This window comes from Anas platyrhynchos, chromosome 1 (assembly GCF_047663525.1).
Source record: "Anas platyrhynchos isolate ZD024472 breed Pekin duck chromosome 1, IASCAAS_PekinDuck_T2T, whole genome shotgun sequence".
NCBI classification, from domain to species: domain Eukaryota; kingdom Metazoa; phylum Chordata; class Aves; order Anseriformes; family Anatidae; genus Anas; species Anas platyrhynchos.
The window spans coordinates 25,772,356-25,788,061 of NC_092587.1; the positions used below are offsets into that span (position 1 = coordinate 25,772,356).

At 40.4% G+C, this 15,706-nt stretch overlaps 1 protein-coding gene across 12 annotated transcripts in view; it reads right to left on the reverse strand.

Moving 5' to 3' along the window:
• The window catches only part of ANKRD26 (ankyrin repeat domain containing 26), a 61,591-nt gene that overhangs the window by 17,431 nt on the left and 28,454 nt on the right, over positions 1-15,706 (reverse strand). For 10 of the 12 annotated variants that reach the window (XM_038179824.2, XM_038179821.2, XM_038179804.2 and 7 more), the window contains 10 exons: positions 15,066-15,221; positions 10,676-10,709; positions 10,296-10,434; positions 8,909-9,122; positions 8,455-8,638; positions 6,761-6,907; positions 4,619-5,575; positions 2,690-2,842; positions 1,807-1,982; positions 1,516-1,609 (listed from right to left, as the gene is read on the reverse strand). In XM_038179824.2, the coding sequence (XP_038035752.2) occupies positions 1,516-1,609; positions 1,807-1,982; positions 2,690-2,842; positions 4,619-5,575; positions 6,761-6,907; positions 8,455-8,638; positions 8,909-9,122; positions 10,296-10,434; positions 10,676-10,709; positions 15,066-15,221 (2,254 nt within the window). The remainder of the gene's footprint in view (positions 1-1,515; positions 1,610-1,806; positions 1,983-2,689; positions 2,843-4,618; positions 5,576-6,760; positions 6,908-8,454; positions 8,639-8,908; positions 9,123-10,295; positions 10,435-10,675; positions 10,710-15,065; positions 15,222-15,706) is intronic. The other 2 variants (XM_038179811.2, XM_038179834.2) reach the window with 2 other exon arrangements.

Sequence of the window (15,706 nt, forward strand, 5' to 3'; positions counted from 1 at the left end):
CTAAGGAAGTGTTAAAAAAAAAAAAAAAAAAAAAAAAAAAGACAACACTATGACTTTCTAGACCGAAGTTCACACTTCAGTACCAGAAATAAATATTACACACATCTTTCCATCTCTTCATAGTTTTAATTTTTATCCCTACCACCAACAATCCAAACCACCTTAGTCTGATGCTATCATAAAATTCATAGCAATCATCACCTCTGCCATTTGCTCCAGGGAGAGAACCATGTAGAATACAAAGAATCTTCGATGAATGGGAAAATATCCTTGGTGTGTTCACAGTACATTTGAAAGTCATGTTATCTTAACTAAGGGGGAAGTGTAAGCACTGTGACTGCCTTCCCTCCTCTTTTGCCAGTGTCAGCACAGCATGCAAAGTTCAACTTTCAGGTACAATTATTTTCGAAACCTCTTCAACATTAATTAACTACAGGTGTAACAATCACCCTAGTGCACCAGTTAGAATATAAAAATTATTTACTTCATATAAGCCGCAGATGAAACCACCTTATTTATGCTAATATTAACCACTGAGTTGGGGCACTGAGAAATTCCAAGCCTTGCAACAAGTTCTGCAAATGATACCATGAAAATTCCTCTTTACTGTTTCATGAAAACACACACCAAGCCACCAAGGGCAAAGCAATTCTGCACAGCAAAATCTCTGGGGAATATAATCCTTGTCCCGGTCTGATCAGAGAATCGTTAAGGCTGGAAAAAGCCTCCAAGATCATCTGGTCCAACCATCCCCCTACACCATGTCCCTAAGCACCAGGTCCAACCTTCCCTTAAACACCCCCAGGGACGGTGACTCCACCACCTCCCTGCGCAACCCGACCCAATGCCTGACTGCTCTTTCTGAGAAGAAATGTCTCCTAATTTCTAACCTGAACCTCTCCTGGTACAACTTGAGGCCATTCCCTCTGGTCCTATCACTAGTTACCTGTGAGAAGAGGCCGATCCCCAGCTCCCTACAACTTTCTTTCAGGCAGTTGTAGAGAGCAACAAGGTCTCCCCTGAGCCTTCTCTTCTCCAGACTAAACAACCCCAATTCCCTCAGCTGTTCCTCCAGTCAGGCTTCTGGCATAAAGCTCTTGGCACCAATATCAGTTGTGGAATTTCCCTGGGGTAACTTGCTGAAAATCTTTCAAGATGCACATACTGATATGTGTCTGAAGCTGCATCTGATGTCATGACAGGCATAAAACAGAAAATATTTAAACCGGCACTTGAGCGTCAAAACCTTACCTTAGACAGCATTAAGTAGGGCTTGCTATAATATTACAAGAAAACTCTCAAAACTGGGAATCTGGGGAAGTACCCAGCAGGATTTTCAGAGCTGCCTATAGTCAGCAGAACTTAGGAACTGAGCTCCCCTACACTGTCCAGAAAAATCCCATCTTACAGCTTTCTCACAGAAAATACAGTACTATGCTCAGAAGCTCATACACACACAAAAAAAAAAAAAAAAAAAAAAAAAAAGTTTATTCCTCAGTAAGCTGACTAGCTTACTGAGGCAGAAGTTTGCAGATCTTTCTGAAGTGCTTCAATCCTGTTGGTTTGTTGTTTGGCCGTGGCCTCCAATCTGGCATTTTCAATTTCAAGCCTGAAAGAGAAATACAGGTCTTATGATGGAAATTCACATGAGCACAAGTTCTGAAAGAACAGTGTGAAAGAACATAATCTAATGCAAAAGCTTCTTTTAAAACCCTATAGTAATATCCTGTGATGCAACAAAACAATCCTGTTGTTTTCATATAATCACAGAAAGAAAAATCTTGCTTCACTATGTTATCTTCTTACCTTTGCACGTGCTCTTCCAGTTGTTTTATAGTAGTATTAGTTCCAGAAGATGATAACAGAATGTCTTGCAGTTTCTTGGAAGAAGCTATTAATTCTCTTTCCTTATTATCTAAGACAGTCTTTAAGTCGTGAACACAATGTTCAGACTGAATACGCTGTTGTTCTGATTCCTGCAACTGAAAAAGTTCACAGTAAAAATCCATACTAGCCAGGTTAGTTTCTCTCTAGAGAAGTCAATGGGTGCTAAAGAATTTGAGTACTGCATGTATATGCACATACACTCTACTCAAAGTACGGTAATCACCTGAAATACATTTGAACCTTCACTTCTCCTAGCAAATGAATAGAAATTGTGTTATTTCATGTTACACCGGCCTCTCCCATCCTTATATTGAATTTCTATAGCACTCATCTAAGCACTGACACCACCACTCCTACCCTTTCAGTTACTCATGGCATGGAATCCGCTTGCTTGCTAGTCCAGTGAAAATTATTAATTAATAATTAATTTCAGTGAACTGAAAATTTTCAATTCATCCTTCTCCTAAAGTGACCTCACAGCTCCAAAATAATTAGATTCTCATGACTTATATTTCAGGAAAAGAAAAGCATAGGCAACTATCATGGTTTTGTCTGGTACAGATTAATTTTTTTCAGAGGCTCACATAATGCAGCGTTTTGGATTTTTGATGAAAACTGTGGTGAAAACACACCAATGTAGACAACACAGATGTCGTAGAGCAGTGTGTACATAGAGCCAAGGACTTTTCAGCTCCTCACGCTGCCCTGCCAGCAAGGAGGCTAGGGGTGCACAAGAAGCTGGGAGGGGACACAGCTAAGACAGCTGACCCACACCGGCCAGAGGGGTATTTCATTTCTATACCTTGGTTTTAACCTTGTCCAACTCCTTTTGCAAGCGCAATTTGTCTTCCTCCAGGTCACTGCGGTGGTGCGTAGTAACTTCAAGTGCGGCTTCTGACATAGACTGCTTTTTAAGAGCATCAGCAAGTTCCTGCTGCAGCTGTCTGACCATACCCTAAAAAAAAACAGTAAGATGAACATGAAGAATAGCATATGAAACATGGCTCTGCTTCTTTACTTAAACTTACTAGGTCATATAATTCAGTGTTCGCAGTAAATTCAAAGGTGTGACATTTTGCGTGCCACCAACAGGTACCTGCACGCCATCAACTGCACACATACAAACTATGAGACACTCTTTATGAGAGTTCCTGTTTCTAAATAATAGTAATAAAAAAAGGCTTAAGTCATATTCTTCTTGGAACAACACAAGCACACACTGTAATCATGTATTCATTTTCTAAAAAACACAGATCTGTTTTGATGTAAGAGCTAAAGATATTGCACTGATACTCAAAGGTGGGACTTTGTCTTAGGTCTCTCCTTGTGCTATTCCTCCACTATGCAAATATAATTAAACTCTTTTGAAGCTTTAAGTACATGTTAAATCACATCATCTTACAGTCTTCTTACTGAATTCATTTTGGATTAACATTATATATCTATTAAAGTTGAAAGGTAGTAGGAAAAATATGAAGCAATTTACAGGTTAAGTTGACTGACAACACTGCTGCACTACTCTCCCCATGTCCCACCTTTCAAAGTAAACAAAAATTAAGGTGGTTATCAGACACATTCAAGTACTTAACTCACTCAAAGATTCTGAGTTTGATATGAAGAAGGAAAAGTAGTTTTAGATCACCGTTCAAATCATTAAAGGACATGAACCTCACACCGGAGAGTCTAAATACAGAACGTGATTACTTCCTATTTTCTAGACAGGAAAGATTAAACAAAATGGTTAAGGCAACTTTTTAATCATTATTCTACCTGGAATTGAGAGTACTCTACCTATTACAATAACATACATAACTACACATTTTCCCATCCCAGCTTTTTCAGCTGTCTAGCTATTCCTTGCTTCTACCTCCATCATAATTTTCAGTTCCACCCATTTTATTGACAAAAGTCATCTACAATTGGGAGCAACACTTGTTTCATGCATATTTGAGACATACAAAGTTATGTTAGCACTCTGCAAAGCAGCACATTTCATACTCATGCATTGTATCAATTTGCAGAAAGTTTAACTGATTTCCTAATTAGCCTTTCTTCTGTGTGGCTAAGTAGCCTTTCACAGAGGCACAAATAAAAGAAGTATTTAAATATGGCTATACAACAAAAAAAAAATGGAGTAGGCTAAACTTAGGTCAGTGTTCAAAATCAAATTATTGAGGAACTGACACGTACTTTAGAACTCCCAAAACACATACAAAAATTAACACCTGGACAATACTAATGGTCTTCAATTTTATTGCATCTTATGGAGAAGCATCTTTATTTCTTCTGTAGTAATATACTATAAACACTTCCCCCCCTTTTTCCCCCCCAATCACTTCACTTACCTGCATCTTCATTTCTCAACCCTTGCATATTGGATGGTTCTTCTTTATGTGTTTGTGTGTGTGTCATAAGTGCATAAGGTATATCAAAACACCACTCTACACGGCACAAAAAGGACTAAGGAAAAGGGATGAAAAAAGTTCTAAGGAAGAACTACCTCCTTCATCAAACCCCACAATTGGATACCTTTTTCTGTTCTCTGATGAGATCTTGGCATTGACATCCAATTTGCCAAAAATCTTTCACAGTTCCAGGAGAAACACAACAAACCAGAAAAGAATCAGCATGATTTGGTCCTATACATATAACTTAAGCATGATTTGTTTTAGAAATATAAAACAATTTCAAGAAATAATAAACTTTAAATTGTTCTGAATGTATAATTTACCTCTCTTTCTACTTTGTCAGCCTCATATTTGAAGACTTGTTCTCTTAAATCCGTACACTTGGTTTTTAATTCCTTGTTTCTCTCTTCCATCAGGTAAACTTGCTTTTCAGTATCAGCTCTGAGTTTGTTGAAAATATCATTAAATCTGTCCTGGACATCATTCACAACTTTTTCTTTGATGATCCCCTTGTTCTGCATATCTTCCAACTGCTGACGGAGTAAAAGATTTTCACTTTGGAGCTGTGCCAATCGCTCCTGCATGGATTCCTGCTTTATCATAAACTTGCTTACTTGATCTTTCTCAAGTTGCCGAGCATGATCACTTTCCTTTGCCTGACACTGGGCTTGACTTAATTCCTTTTGTGTCATTTCTAAAAGTAGTGTTTTTTCTCTAAGTGTTTGTTTCAGCTGGTGAAGCTCATTTTCTAGAGTATTAGCTTTGCTTTCAGCTTTACTCAGCTGCTGAGACAAGCTGTTGTTGGTTTCTCGCACATCAGAGAGGTCATGGTGGAGCTTGTCTTGCAATCGAAGCCATTCATCACGTTCTCTCTGAAATGTTCGTTCGACATCACTTTTTGATGTCTGATGACGTTCAAGATCTTGAACAGCAGCATTCAGGCGAGAACGAAACGATTCAATCTCTGTCTCCAGTCTGTCTTTGCTTTCTTTAGTCTGCTCAAGTTTGGAAGTTAGCACTGCGGATTCTGTCTTCAGTAAATTCAGCTGTCCATTGTACTGAAATACTGTTTGTGTTAAGGCTTCCTCATTCAGTTTAAGTTCCTTTTTAAGATCTTCATTCTTTTCTTTCAAAGTTTCATTTTCCTCTAAATATTTTCCTTCATCCTCCTGGTGCCTAAGTTTTACTTGGTCAAGTTCTAGTCTTAGCATAGCAATCTCATCTTGCAGTAACTGATTTTTGTACAACAGGTCCTTTTCCCTTTCATTAGTGTCAGATTCCTGAGCAACAGGGAAAAAGAATAAATAGCCAGTCGGGAAATGAATCTGCAAAATACACTTGCAAACTATGTTTTAGCATTTGTAATACTGAAGAATGACTGCTAAGATGAGAGAGAAGTTTCAGGTGATACATAAGCTACTGTACAATGCATGTGTACAAGTGCATGCACTGGAATTTTACCAAACCCTTAAAAGCTGTATGAACATCCCAAACATATGCCTTCCACTTCCCGGCCTTGAAGCAGCAACTAAATTATAATTTATATTTGGGATATTTTAAATACAATTTTTTCAAGTGTCAATGTTTTCTTGTAACCACATACCTTTGTGTTATAAATCTAGTAGAAACAGAGATATAAAAAGGTTATTTTCCTTTTCTAACATGAAGCTGAATTGCAATAACTATAAATGCTACCTCTCTTTTTTTTTATTACTGAAAGCAAACTATACGACTCCATCAATCATCCCTTAAATGCAGTACTCTTACGTGTTTTCTGCTCATAATATATGGAAATTATTTCCACATTAATGTAAAAATCTCATGTTTTTTGGACAGTACGACAAAGAACAAATAATTACTTGAAGCACTGGATGTTCTTAGCAAATTCAGTAAACCCTTGGCAGGTTTGAGGTTATTTCTCCTCCTCCTCCCTCCCCTCCCCAATAGAGCTTTGCTTTTTATCTCCTCCAATTATTTGATCTCCTAGAGAAATTTCATTCATTCTTCATATTCCTTTATAAAATTTTAGAATGTGAAGGTAGAAGAAGGCATACTTCAAAGTAAACAGATTTGATGATGGTATAACTAATCCAAAAGCCAAGCAATGGTATTGCAAACAGCGTTAAAAAACTTCTTTCCTGGTCAGCCTTGAGGTAACTGTGTGTCTGATTGCTAGCAACCTTAAAAATTATGTTAAAAAATTAACATCTATAAAATGAAAAATAGCAGATAGCTTAAGAAACTGGATAAACAGTGTAGCATTTTATATTGGCTATTTCCACATACAATTCAGGGGAATTCATGGGACTGATGCTGCTTTCCCAAACTTTTGAAGACATCAGTAACGTAGTTGGGTTATATTGACAACTGTAGATAATCCACCAAAAAGCACAAAAAGTTACTTAAGATTTATAATCATTTTAGAATGAGAGCAGTGAAATTTAATTAGAAACAGAACTGCTTACCTCTGAATTTTTTCCTATGGTTATTCTTGTCTCTTCTTCTAGTTCCTTCTGTCTCCACAGGTGGCTGTTCAAAATTCCTTCTTGTAGGGCTCTTGCACTCTTTTCCTGAGAGAGCTGTCTCTGTGTTTCATCACGCTCTTCTTCAACCTACAGTAATATAATTGAGCTTCTGAATCTTGAGCAAAATCAGAGCTATCAATATCTTCCCATTTCATTCTTCTTTGTATTTCATGCACTTTTGCTTCCTCAAGAGCTACAATAGTCCACCTTGCTAAACTAGATTTAATATTGTTTCCAAAATATCTCCTTTGAATGGCAACTTTTTTGTTTTTTGTTTTTGTTTTGTACTGGTTTCAGTTTCTGTGGCAGGGGACAAACACATACTCTGACATAATGTGGGTTGCGTAGATCTGGCTTCTTGCCTGTTTATGTTCCTGGCTGTTTATTCTATGCAAGAGAAAGTATTCCTAATGTTACAAATTTGACAACTTATGTGAACCCAAAAGCAGAATCCAGGTGTTAGCCAGCTTTACATATTTAGGAAGACGCAACTGCCCTTTAGGGCAGAGTGTACAGAATTTTAGTAAGCTGCTTCATCTTGTCCGAGACAAACAACACAGATTGATGGCAAGCATCCCACAGGCTAACCCTACTAGAGCAAATGATTTAGACTGCTCTGAATTTAAATGTATAATAATTATTACTAAGCACAGACTTACAAACACATTTTCAGTATTTGAAAACAAGCATGTTTAGATTTCTGAATGAATAAAAAAAAATGTATGAACAGCACATGTTCAAGTTTAGCTTGCACAATCAGCATTATAAAAGTTTTATACTTAATGAATCACTCTCTATACCAAAAATAAATAAATAAACATAAGAAAGCTATTATTCTTGGTAACATATTCCATACAGAGCTTAAGCAGAAACCCAAGTCAAATTACTAAAGCAATATACGTACTCACTTAAAACAGGAATGGACATTCATATGCTTAAAGTCAAAGATATGAGAACACCCATTCATCAGTTTTAGCACTAACATTAAGAGCAACATAAACTGAATAAATAACATTTCTAAAAGCACATCATTTCCATTGACCGTACCCTACTGCAATGTCCTAAGCAGAAACTGTGTAGAACCATGGCAGATATACTTAAAAGTATGTAAAGACCAGTGAAAAAATCCACAAAACCATACGTAAGAATGTCATCATCTCAATCACAGGAAAAAAAGTACTAAAACTGTAATAAAAATACAGGCGAGAGAGGTTTACCTGGATTTAGTCTCCTGACTGTGGGCAACAGAAGCAGTGTACAGAATCTCAGGTAAATGCTACCATTTGGGCCTGAATTTAAATCCCTGTAACTATACCTGCCCTGCAAGAATATTTTTTTTTCAGAAGGAAAATAAATTTTAAGAAAAAAAATACAATGTTTTGTAGTAATTAGGAAAAATAACTCCAAGTGAGGCTTTGCCTGAAATATGAATAAAACCCTGATTCTGAAAAAGGAGAAAAGGAATCTTGCCTGTAAACCTGCCTGTGAACCAACAGTTTTCTACTGTCCTCAAAACGTGGCAATATAGTTATTTAATGCCTCTTCCATTAACCTCTTTTTCTGAACATAGTAGAATACAATGTCAATTAAAACAAACAGAAAAGAGAAGATGTTTACCTTAGTATTTAATATACCTGTTTCAAGAGCTTTCTCAATGTTATTATCTCTGTTTGTAAATTCCCTGAGTGCAACTCAAGTTGTTGTTTCTTCTCCATCTCTTTACAGTATTGATCCTCTTTCCTTCTTAGCTGTTCTCTTGTTTTCTCATACAGCATTTCAACTCTGAGCCTCTTTTCTTCTTCTTGTTTCAAAGAAAATCTGTGATTTAACAGAGATTATCTGAGGAACTAACTGCTGATATAAAAAGTAAATATGCCATGATAAGAACTTTCAGAGGCAACTTAAACCTTAAACTTAAACCTTAACATCTTTTCAAATACAGTTTTAGGCTTCTAAAAGAATTGTAATTTCATTCCATTAGTGGTGGAAGACATCTTGTGCATCAGCTGTACAAACACAAAAATAAACTATTACTCAACGTGAATACTGACGAGATAACACCCATGATCAGAATAAAGGATTACATACTTAAGGCTTTGGATATCACTTTTCCATTCCACTTCTTGGTGAGCCAATATGGATTTCAAATCTTGAGTCTCTTCTGCTATTAATTGTGACTCTTCTTTCTCACTTTCCAATTTCCTGACTTCTCTACTGAGAGCTGCATACCGACTTTTTTCACGTTCTATTATCTGTTCGTATTGAAGAAGTATGTTCTGAATTTTCAGCAGGATAACAGAACCTATTTGGAAATAGAAAATAGACAAAATTGCACATACACACAAATACTTTCCAATGTATAACATATTTAATACTTAGCTGTATTGAGTTTAGGTGGCAAGGCTTTGGTAGCAGGAAATCTCTGTGAAAAGGACAGGGGCTGCCTATGCCAGACACAGATGATTCCAGCAGACCCACCGCAGGACACAGCCAAGCTTGTGGCACCTCCAAGAAAACGTATTTTGGAAAGGGCAAAAAACACTACACAGGCAGAGGAGGAGAAGGGAAAAAAAAAGCATGAGTAAGAGCAAACATCAAGGTCTGATAAAGGTTGGGGAGGAGGTGCCCCGGATGCTTGTGCAGATTCCCCTACAACCTGTGGAGAGCACCATAATGAAGCAGGCATTTCCCTGCAACCCCTGAAGAGGACCATGCTGGAGTGCGTATCCGCACTGCAGCCCATGGAGGGCCCCACATTTCCTAAAGAAAGTGTAGTCAATGAAGAGCCCACACTGGAACAGATCTTCATGACAAGAAATGCAGCACATGCAGAGCCCATCCTGGAGCAGGTTTATCCTGAAGCACCGCAGCCTGTGGAAGGTCCCATGCTTGAGCAGGGAAAGGTGTGAAGAGGAAGGAGAGGCACTGCTTTGCACAGACTGCAAACCCACCGTCCTACCCGCACGGCTCAGGTGGTGGGACTGAAGTGAAGTTAAGCCTGAGAAAGGGGTGTGAGGAAGGTGTTGCTTTAATAGTGTTTTTTTTGTTTGTTTGTTTTTTGTTTTATTCTTTGGTTTTTCTCACCACCCAAATCTATTTTAAATAGTAAACAAATTAATTTTCCCCAAGTGGACTGTTTTGCCCATGACAGTAATTGGTAAGGGATGTCCCTGTCTTTATCTCACTCACTGAGTTTTTTCATCCTATTTCCCCCCACTGTCCTGTTGACTAGACTAGAGACATAGCCTGCAATAAGTAAGATGCATTTGCTGATGATACAGATAGACATAAAAGATAAGGTGAGATGAATTCCACACTCAGTGCTGAAGAAATTCATACTTCTCTAGGGTGTGGGCAGGAGTTGTCTCTCATGGTAAACATCAGATCAAAATAGAAAACTGAAAAATTAGGTATACAGAGAGATCATGTTTTAAAAGAGGAACTTGTAACAGAAAACAGTGATTTGAAAACTTACCTGCATGATCCACACCAAGCTGTTCTAACAGCAACATAGCTTCTTTGTAGGTTGGAGTTGGCGATTCAACATCCTCTGTAGTTGTGTCAGATGACTGTGTTAAATCAAGGTTATCCATAACATCCATTTGTACGCTGACCTAAAAAGATATATAGAAGATACAATATTTTCTGCATACAACAACACATTATTATAGATCATTACAGATGCAAGAACAATTCATTCTCTCATGTGCAGCCTATAGATTTGGCTAAAATAGTGTGAAGTTGCATACTAGCAGAAATTTGTGCATCTGGTGGACCACTACATAAAGGCCGTTTCCTATTTAAGTGATTAAAAATCGATACAGAATAATTATCAAGAAACTAATTTTACATTACCTTGTTCTTTTCACTCCCTGTTTTTGCTGCAGGTCTGGAAAACAGAAATACATTTCATTACTGGAATGCTTATTCTGCATCACAAGCAATATCTGAAGTTGCTCTGAAAACTATTTCATAAGTGAATTAAACTAAAATTTAATATAAGAATTTTGAACATCTAGTTGAAGACCGATAAAAAAAAGTCTTAAGTGTACAGGAAAGCTATCTTTCCCACAAGATACTAAAAATAATATCACAGAACAACCCAGTTTGAAAGGAACCTCAAAAGATCACAGAATCACAGAATTTCTAGGTTGGAAGAGACCTCAAGATCATCGAGTCCAACCTCTAACCTAACACTAACAGTCCCCACTAAACCATATCCCTAAGTTCTACATCTAAACGTCTTTTGAAGACTTCCAGGGATGGTGACTCCACCACCTCCCTGGGCAGCCTGTTCCAGTGCCTCACAACCCTTTCAGTAAAGAAGCTCTTCCTAACATCTAACCTAAAACTCCCCTGGCGCAACTTTAGCCCATTCCCCCTCGTCCTGTCACCAGGCACGTGGGAGAACAGACCAACCCCCACCTCACTACAGCCTCCTTTAAGGTATCTGTAGAGAGCGATAAGGTCGCCCCTGAGCCTCCTCTTCTCCAGGCTGAACAAGCCCAGCTCCTTCAGCCGCTCCTCGTAGGACTTGTTCTCCAGGCCCCTCACCAGCTTCATCACCCTTCTTTGGACCCGCTCAAGCACCTCGATGTCCTTCTTGTAGTGAGGGGCCCAAAACTGAACACAGTACTCGAGGTGCGGCCTCACCAGAGCCGAGTACAGGGGGACGATCACCTCCTGCTGGTCACACTGTTTCTTATGCAAGCCAGGATGCCGTTGGCCTTCTTGGCCACCTGAGCACACTGCTGGCTCATATTCAGCTGACTGTCCACCATCACTCCCAGGTCCTTCTCTGCCTGGCAGCTCTCCAACCACTCATCTCCCAGCCTGTAGCTCTGCTTGGGGTTATTGCGCCCCAGGTGCAGGACCCGGCACTTGGCCTTGTTAAACTTCATGCAGTTGACCTCAGCCCATCGGTGCAGCCTATCCAGATCCTCCTGCAGAGCCTTCCTACCCTCGAGCGGATTGACACACGCACCTAACTTGGTGTCATCTGCAAACTTACTGAAGGTGCACTCAATGCCCTCGTCCAGATCATTGATGAAGATGTTAAAGAGGAAGGGCCCCAGCACCGAGCCCTGGGGGACGCCACTAGCGACCGGCCTCCAACTGGACTTGACTCCATTTACCACAACTCTTTGGGTCCGGCTATCCAGCCAGTTTCTAACCAAACGAAGCGTGCGCCAGTCCAAGCCAAGAGCAGCCAGTTTCTTGAGGAGAATGCTGTGGGAGACAGTGTCAAAAGCCTTGCTGAAGTCAAGGTAGACCACATCCACAGCCTTTCCCTCGTCCACCCAGCGCGTCACTTTGTCATAGAAGGAGATCAGGTTCGTCAAGCAAGACCTGCCTTCCATAAGCCCATGCTGACTGGGCCTGATCACCTGCTTGCCCTGCAAGTGCCGCATGATGACTCCCAAGAGGATCTGCTCCATGAGCTTCCCTGGTACTGAGGTCAAACTGACCGGCCTGTAGTTCCCCGGGTCAGCCCTCCGGCCCTTCTTGTAGATGGGCGTCACATTCGCTAGCCGCCAGTCAGCTGGGACCTCCCCCGATAGCCAGGACTGCTGATAAATGATGGATAGGGGCTCGGCCAGCTCCTCTGCCAGTTCTCTCAGTACCCTTGGGTGGATCCCATCTGGCCCCATCGACTTGTGCACATCCAAGTGCCGTAGCAGGTCACCAACCAGTTCTTCGTGGATGGTGAGGGCCACATCCTGCTCCCCATCCCCTTCCACCAGCTCAGGGTACTGGGTATCCAGAGAACAACCGGTATTGCCACTAAAGACTGAGGCAAAGAAGGCATTGAGCACCTCCGCCTTTTCCTCATCTCTTGTAACTAAGTTTCCCCCTGCATCCAGTAAAGGATGGAGATTCTCCTTTGTCCTCCTTTTTGTGTTGATGTATTTATAAAAGCGTTTTTTGTTATCTTTAACGGCAGTAGCCAGATTGAGCTCCAGATGAGCTTTGGCCTTCCTAATTTTGTCCCTGCACAGCCTTGCTACATCCTTATAGTCCTCCCTAGTGGCCTGCCCACTTTTCCAAAGATTATAAACCCTCTTTTTTCTCCTAAGCTCAAGCCACAGTTCTCTGTTCAGCCAGGCTGGTCTTCTTCCCCGCTGGCTCATCTTTGGGCACATGGGAACAGACCACTCCTGCGCCATTAGGATTTGCCTCTTGAAGAGCGCCCAGCCTTCCTGGACCCCTCTGCCCTTCAGAACCGCCTCCCAAGGGATTCCACCAACTAGTGTCCTGAGCAGCCCAAAGTCAGCCCTCCGAAAGTCCAATACAGTGGTTTTACTGGTTCCCTTCCTGGCCCCGCCAAGAATAGTGAACTCCACCATTTCGTGGTCACTCTGCCCAAGACAGCTCCCGACAATCACATCCTCCACCAGTCCTTCTCTGTTTGTGAAGAGAAGGTCTACTGGGGCACCACCCCTGGTAGGTTCACTAATCAGCTGTGTCAGGAAGCTATCTTCCACTTTCTCCAGAAACCTCCTAGACTGCTTTCTCTGGGCTGTGTTGTGCTTCCAGGATATGTCAGGGAAGTTGAAGTCCCCCACGAGTACAAGCGCTGAAGATTTCGCAACTTCTGTCAGCTGCCTGTAGAACTCCTCATCCATCTCCTCATCCTGGTTCGGCGGTCTACAGCACACCCCGACCAGGACACTAGCCTTGTTGTCCCTGCCGATCCTAACCCAAAGGGACTCGATCTTGTCATTCCTAGCCTCGAGTTCTACAACATCGAAAGACTCTCTAATATAGAGAGCCACACCGCCACCCCTTCTGTGCTGCCTGTCCCTTCTGAAGAGCCTATAGCCAGGCATCGCAGCACTCCAGTCATGAGACTGGTCCCACCACGTTTCCGTGATGGCAACCAAGTCGTAGCCTGCCCGCTGCACGATGGTCATCAGGTTCAACCTCTAATGCTACTGCCTGTGAGCTCTGGTAGGTTAAGCCCAGCTAGCCACTAAGCACTCACTAGCTGCTTGCTCACTCCCCCTGTGGGGGAGAGAATCAGAAAACCAAAAGCAAGAAAAACTCACTGGAAGAAACAGAAACAGGGATAAATAAACGAAAGGAAGAAAAAAAAAAATAAAGATGCAAAACACTCACTACCACCCAACAGCAAACCAGTGCCCAGACAGTCTCTGAGCAAGACTACACCCTAGTTTTAGTGGTGAGCACAATGAAGCTACATGGTACGGAATATCCCTTTGGTCATTTTAGGTCAGCTGCCCTGGCTGTGTCCTTTCCCAGCCTCTAGCCCATACCCAACCTACTTGCTGTGACGGCAAAGTCAGAAACAGAGAATGCACTAGCACTGTGAAACCACTGCTCAGCAGCAGCTAAACCACTGATTTGTTATCAATACTGTTTTAGTCATGTATCTAAAAAACACAGCACTGTGTGGGCTGCCAGGAAGAAAACTAATTCCATCCCATCCAGACTCAGGACGTCTAGGCATGATGGTGTCACTCTCAGTTTGAGGACTGCTCGTTCAGTCAAACTTATTTAGTCATGACAATTAATTTTGTACTAAAGACGTCCTGAGTTCACTACTTTCCACTTGAGGTAGTTTCAGACCAGCAAAACATCAACATTTTTTTTTAAACAAAAGTTCATTAATGAGGGAAAACTGCTCTTCAGCAAGAACTATGTGCCTGCAACCTGTACTGATAAGCTCTGTGCAGTTTCTCCTTCTTGATGCTTCATGCATCTGAGACAGTTCGATGGCATGCCAAATACACTGAATTAGTTCTAGAAAAACTGTTATTCACACTCCACAGCACAGTGGATTATAGAGATACTAGAGCAACATCCAAAGCTTATACAGCTGTCTTTGCGCTGTACTACAAAGGAGGTAATATTTCTCTTTTTGGGCAGGCAAAGAAAAGAAAAAAAAAGAGAAACCTGTAGTGTACAAGCAACTTTGCCTTTTATTAGTCCCCATCTCCCTTAAAAAATGTATTAAAAAAATGTACGTTTGTGCACATGTGTAAATATAAATGTGTGCACACATTCAGGTAGTTCAGAATTTGTGCTCATTTTCCCCTATCATTAGCTTGACTAGTATGTTCAAAGCATTCTAAGTAAGTGATTTTGAACATAAAAGGCATTAGATTAAATTGTCACATGAAAGAAGAATCATTGTATGCATTCTATATACAAAACTTATTTTTAACTTTCAGGTCAATTTTTATAACAAATTTTTATTTATAATATTCCTTATATTCAGTACCTTTCTTCATCTTGAGATGTTTCACTGAAAGTGCTATCATCCAGTACTTGAAAATGATTCCCACTGGAGGAACTCATCCTCTGATTAGCCTTCTGCTTTGAAGACTGTCTTTTACTCTCATTTTTCTTTACATCTTTTGCTTTCAGGAAAGATTTACTACATTAAAAAGAAAAAAAAAAAAAAAAACTCACCAAGTATCTTACATAAAATATGAAGCATATGCTCCAGAAACAAGTCCTGAAACAACCAAGACTAAACACATCTGCGACAAACCACAAGCTTGATTCCCAAGATTCTAGAATACACTCAATTATTAAAACATTTTCCTCTAGAACTGAGCAGGAATGATAGAATCTGAGGAAAATTCAGGTAAGGTAGAACATCCCTATCCCCATCAGAAGAAGTACACAGAGCAGAGATTCCCCTCAGAGGAACAGTAAAAAATGCTTGAGGAAGGTAAAAGCATCTGCAACTTCTTCAAACTTTTTAGATAAGTTTGCTAATACTATCTTTCCCTTTTCCTGACAAAGGCAATCTAAGCTTAATGAAAAGGAAAACAGCTGCATGAGGATCACTAAAGTCTCCTAGTAAAGGGAGAAAGCAAATAAGTCCCTACTTTTCTGTGTGGCTATTTCCTAAGA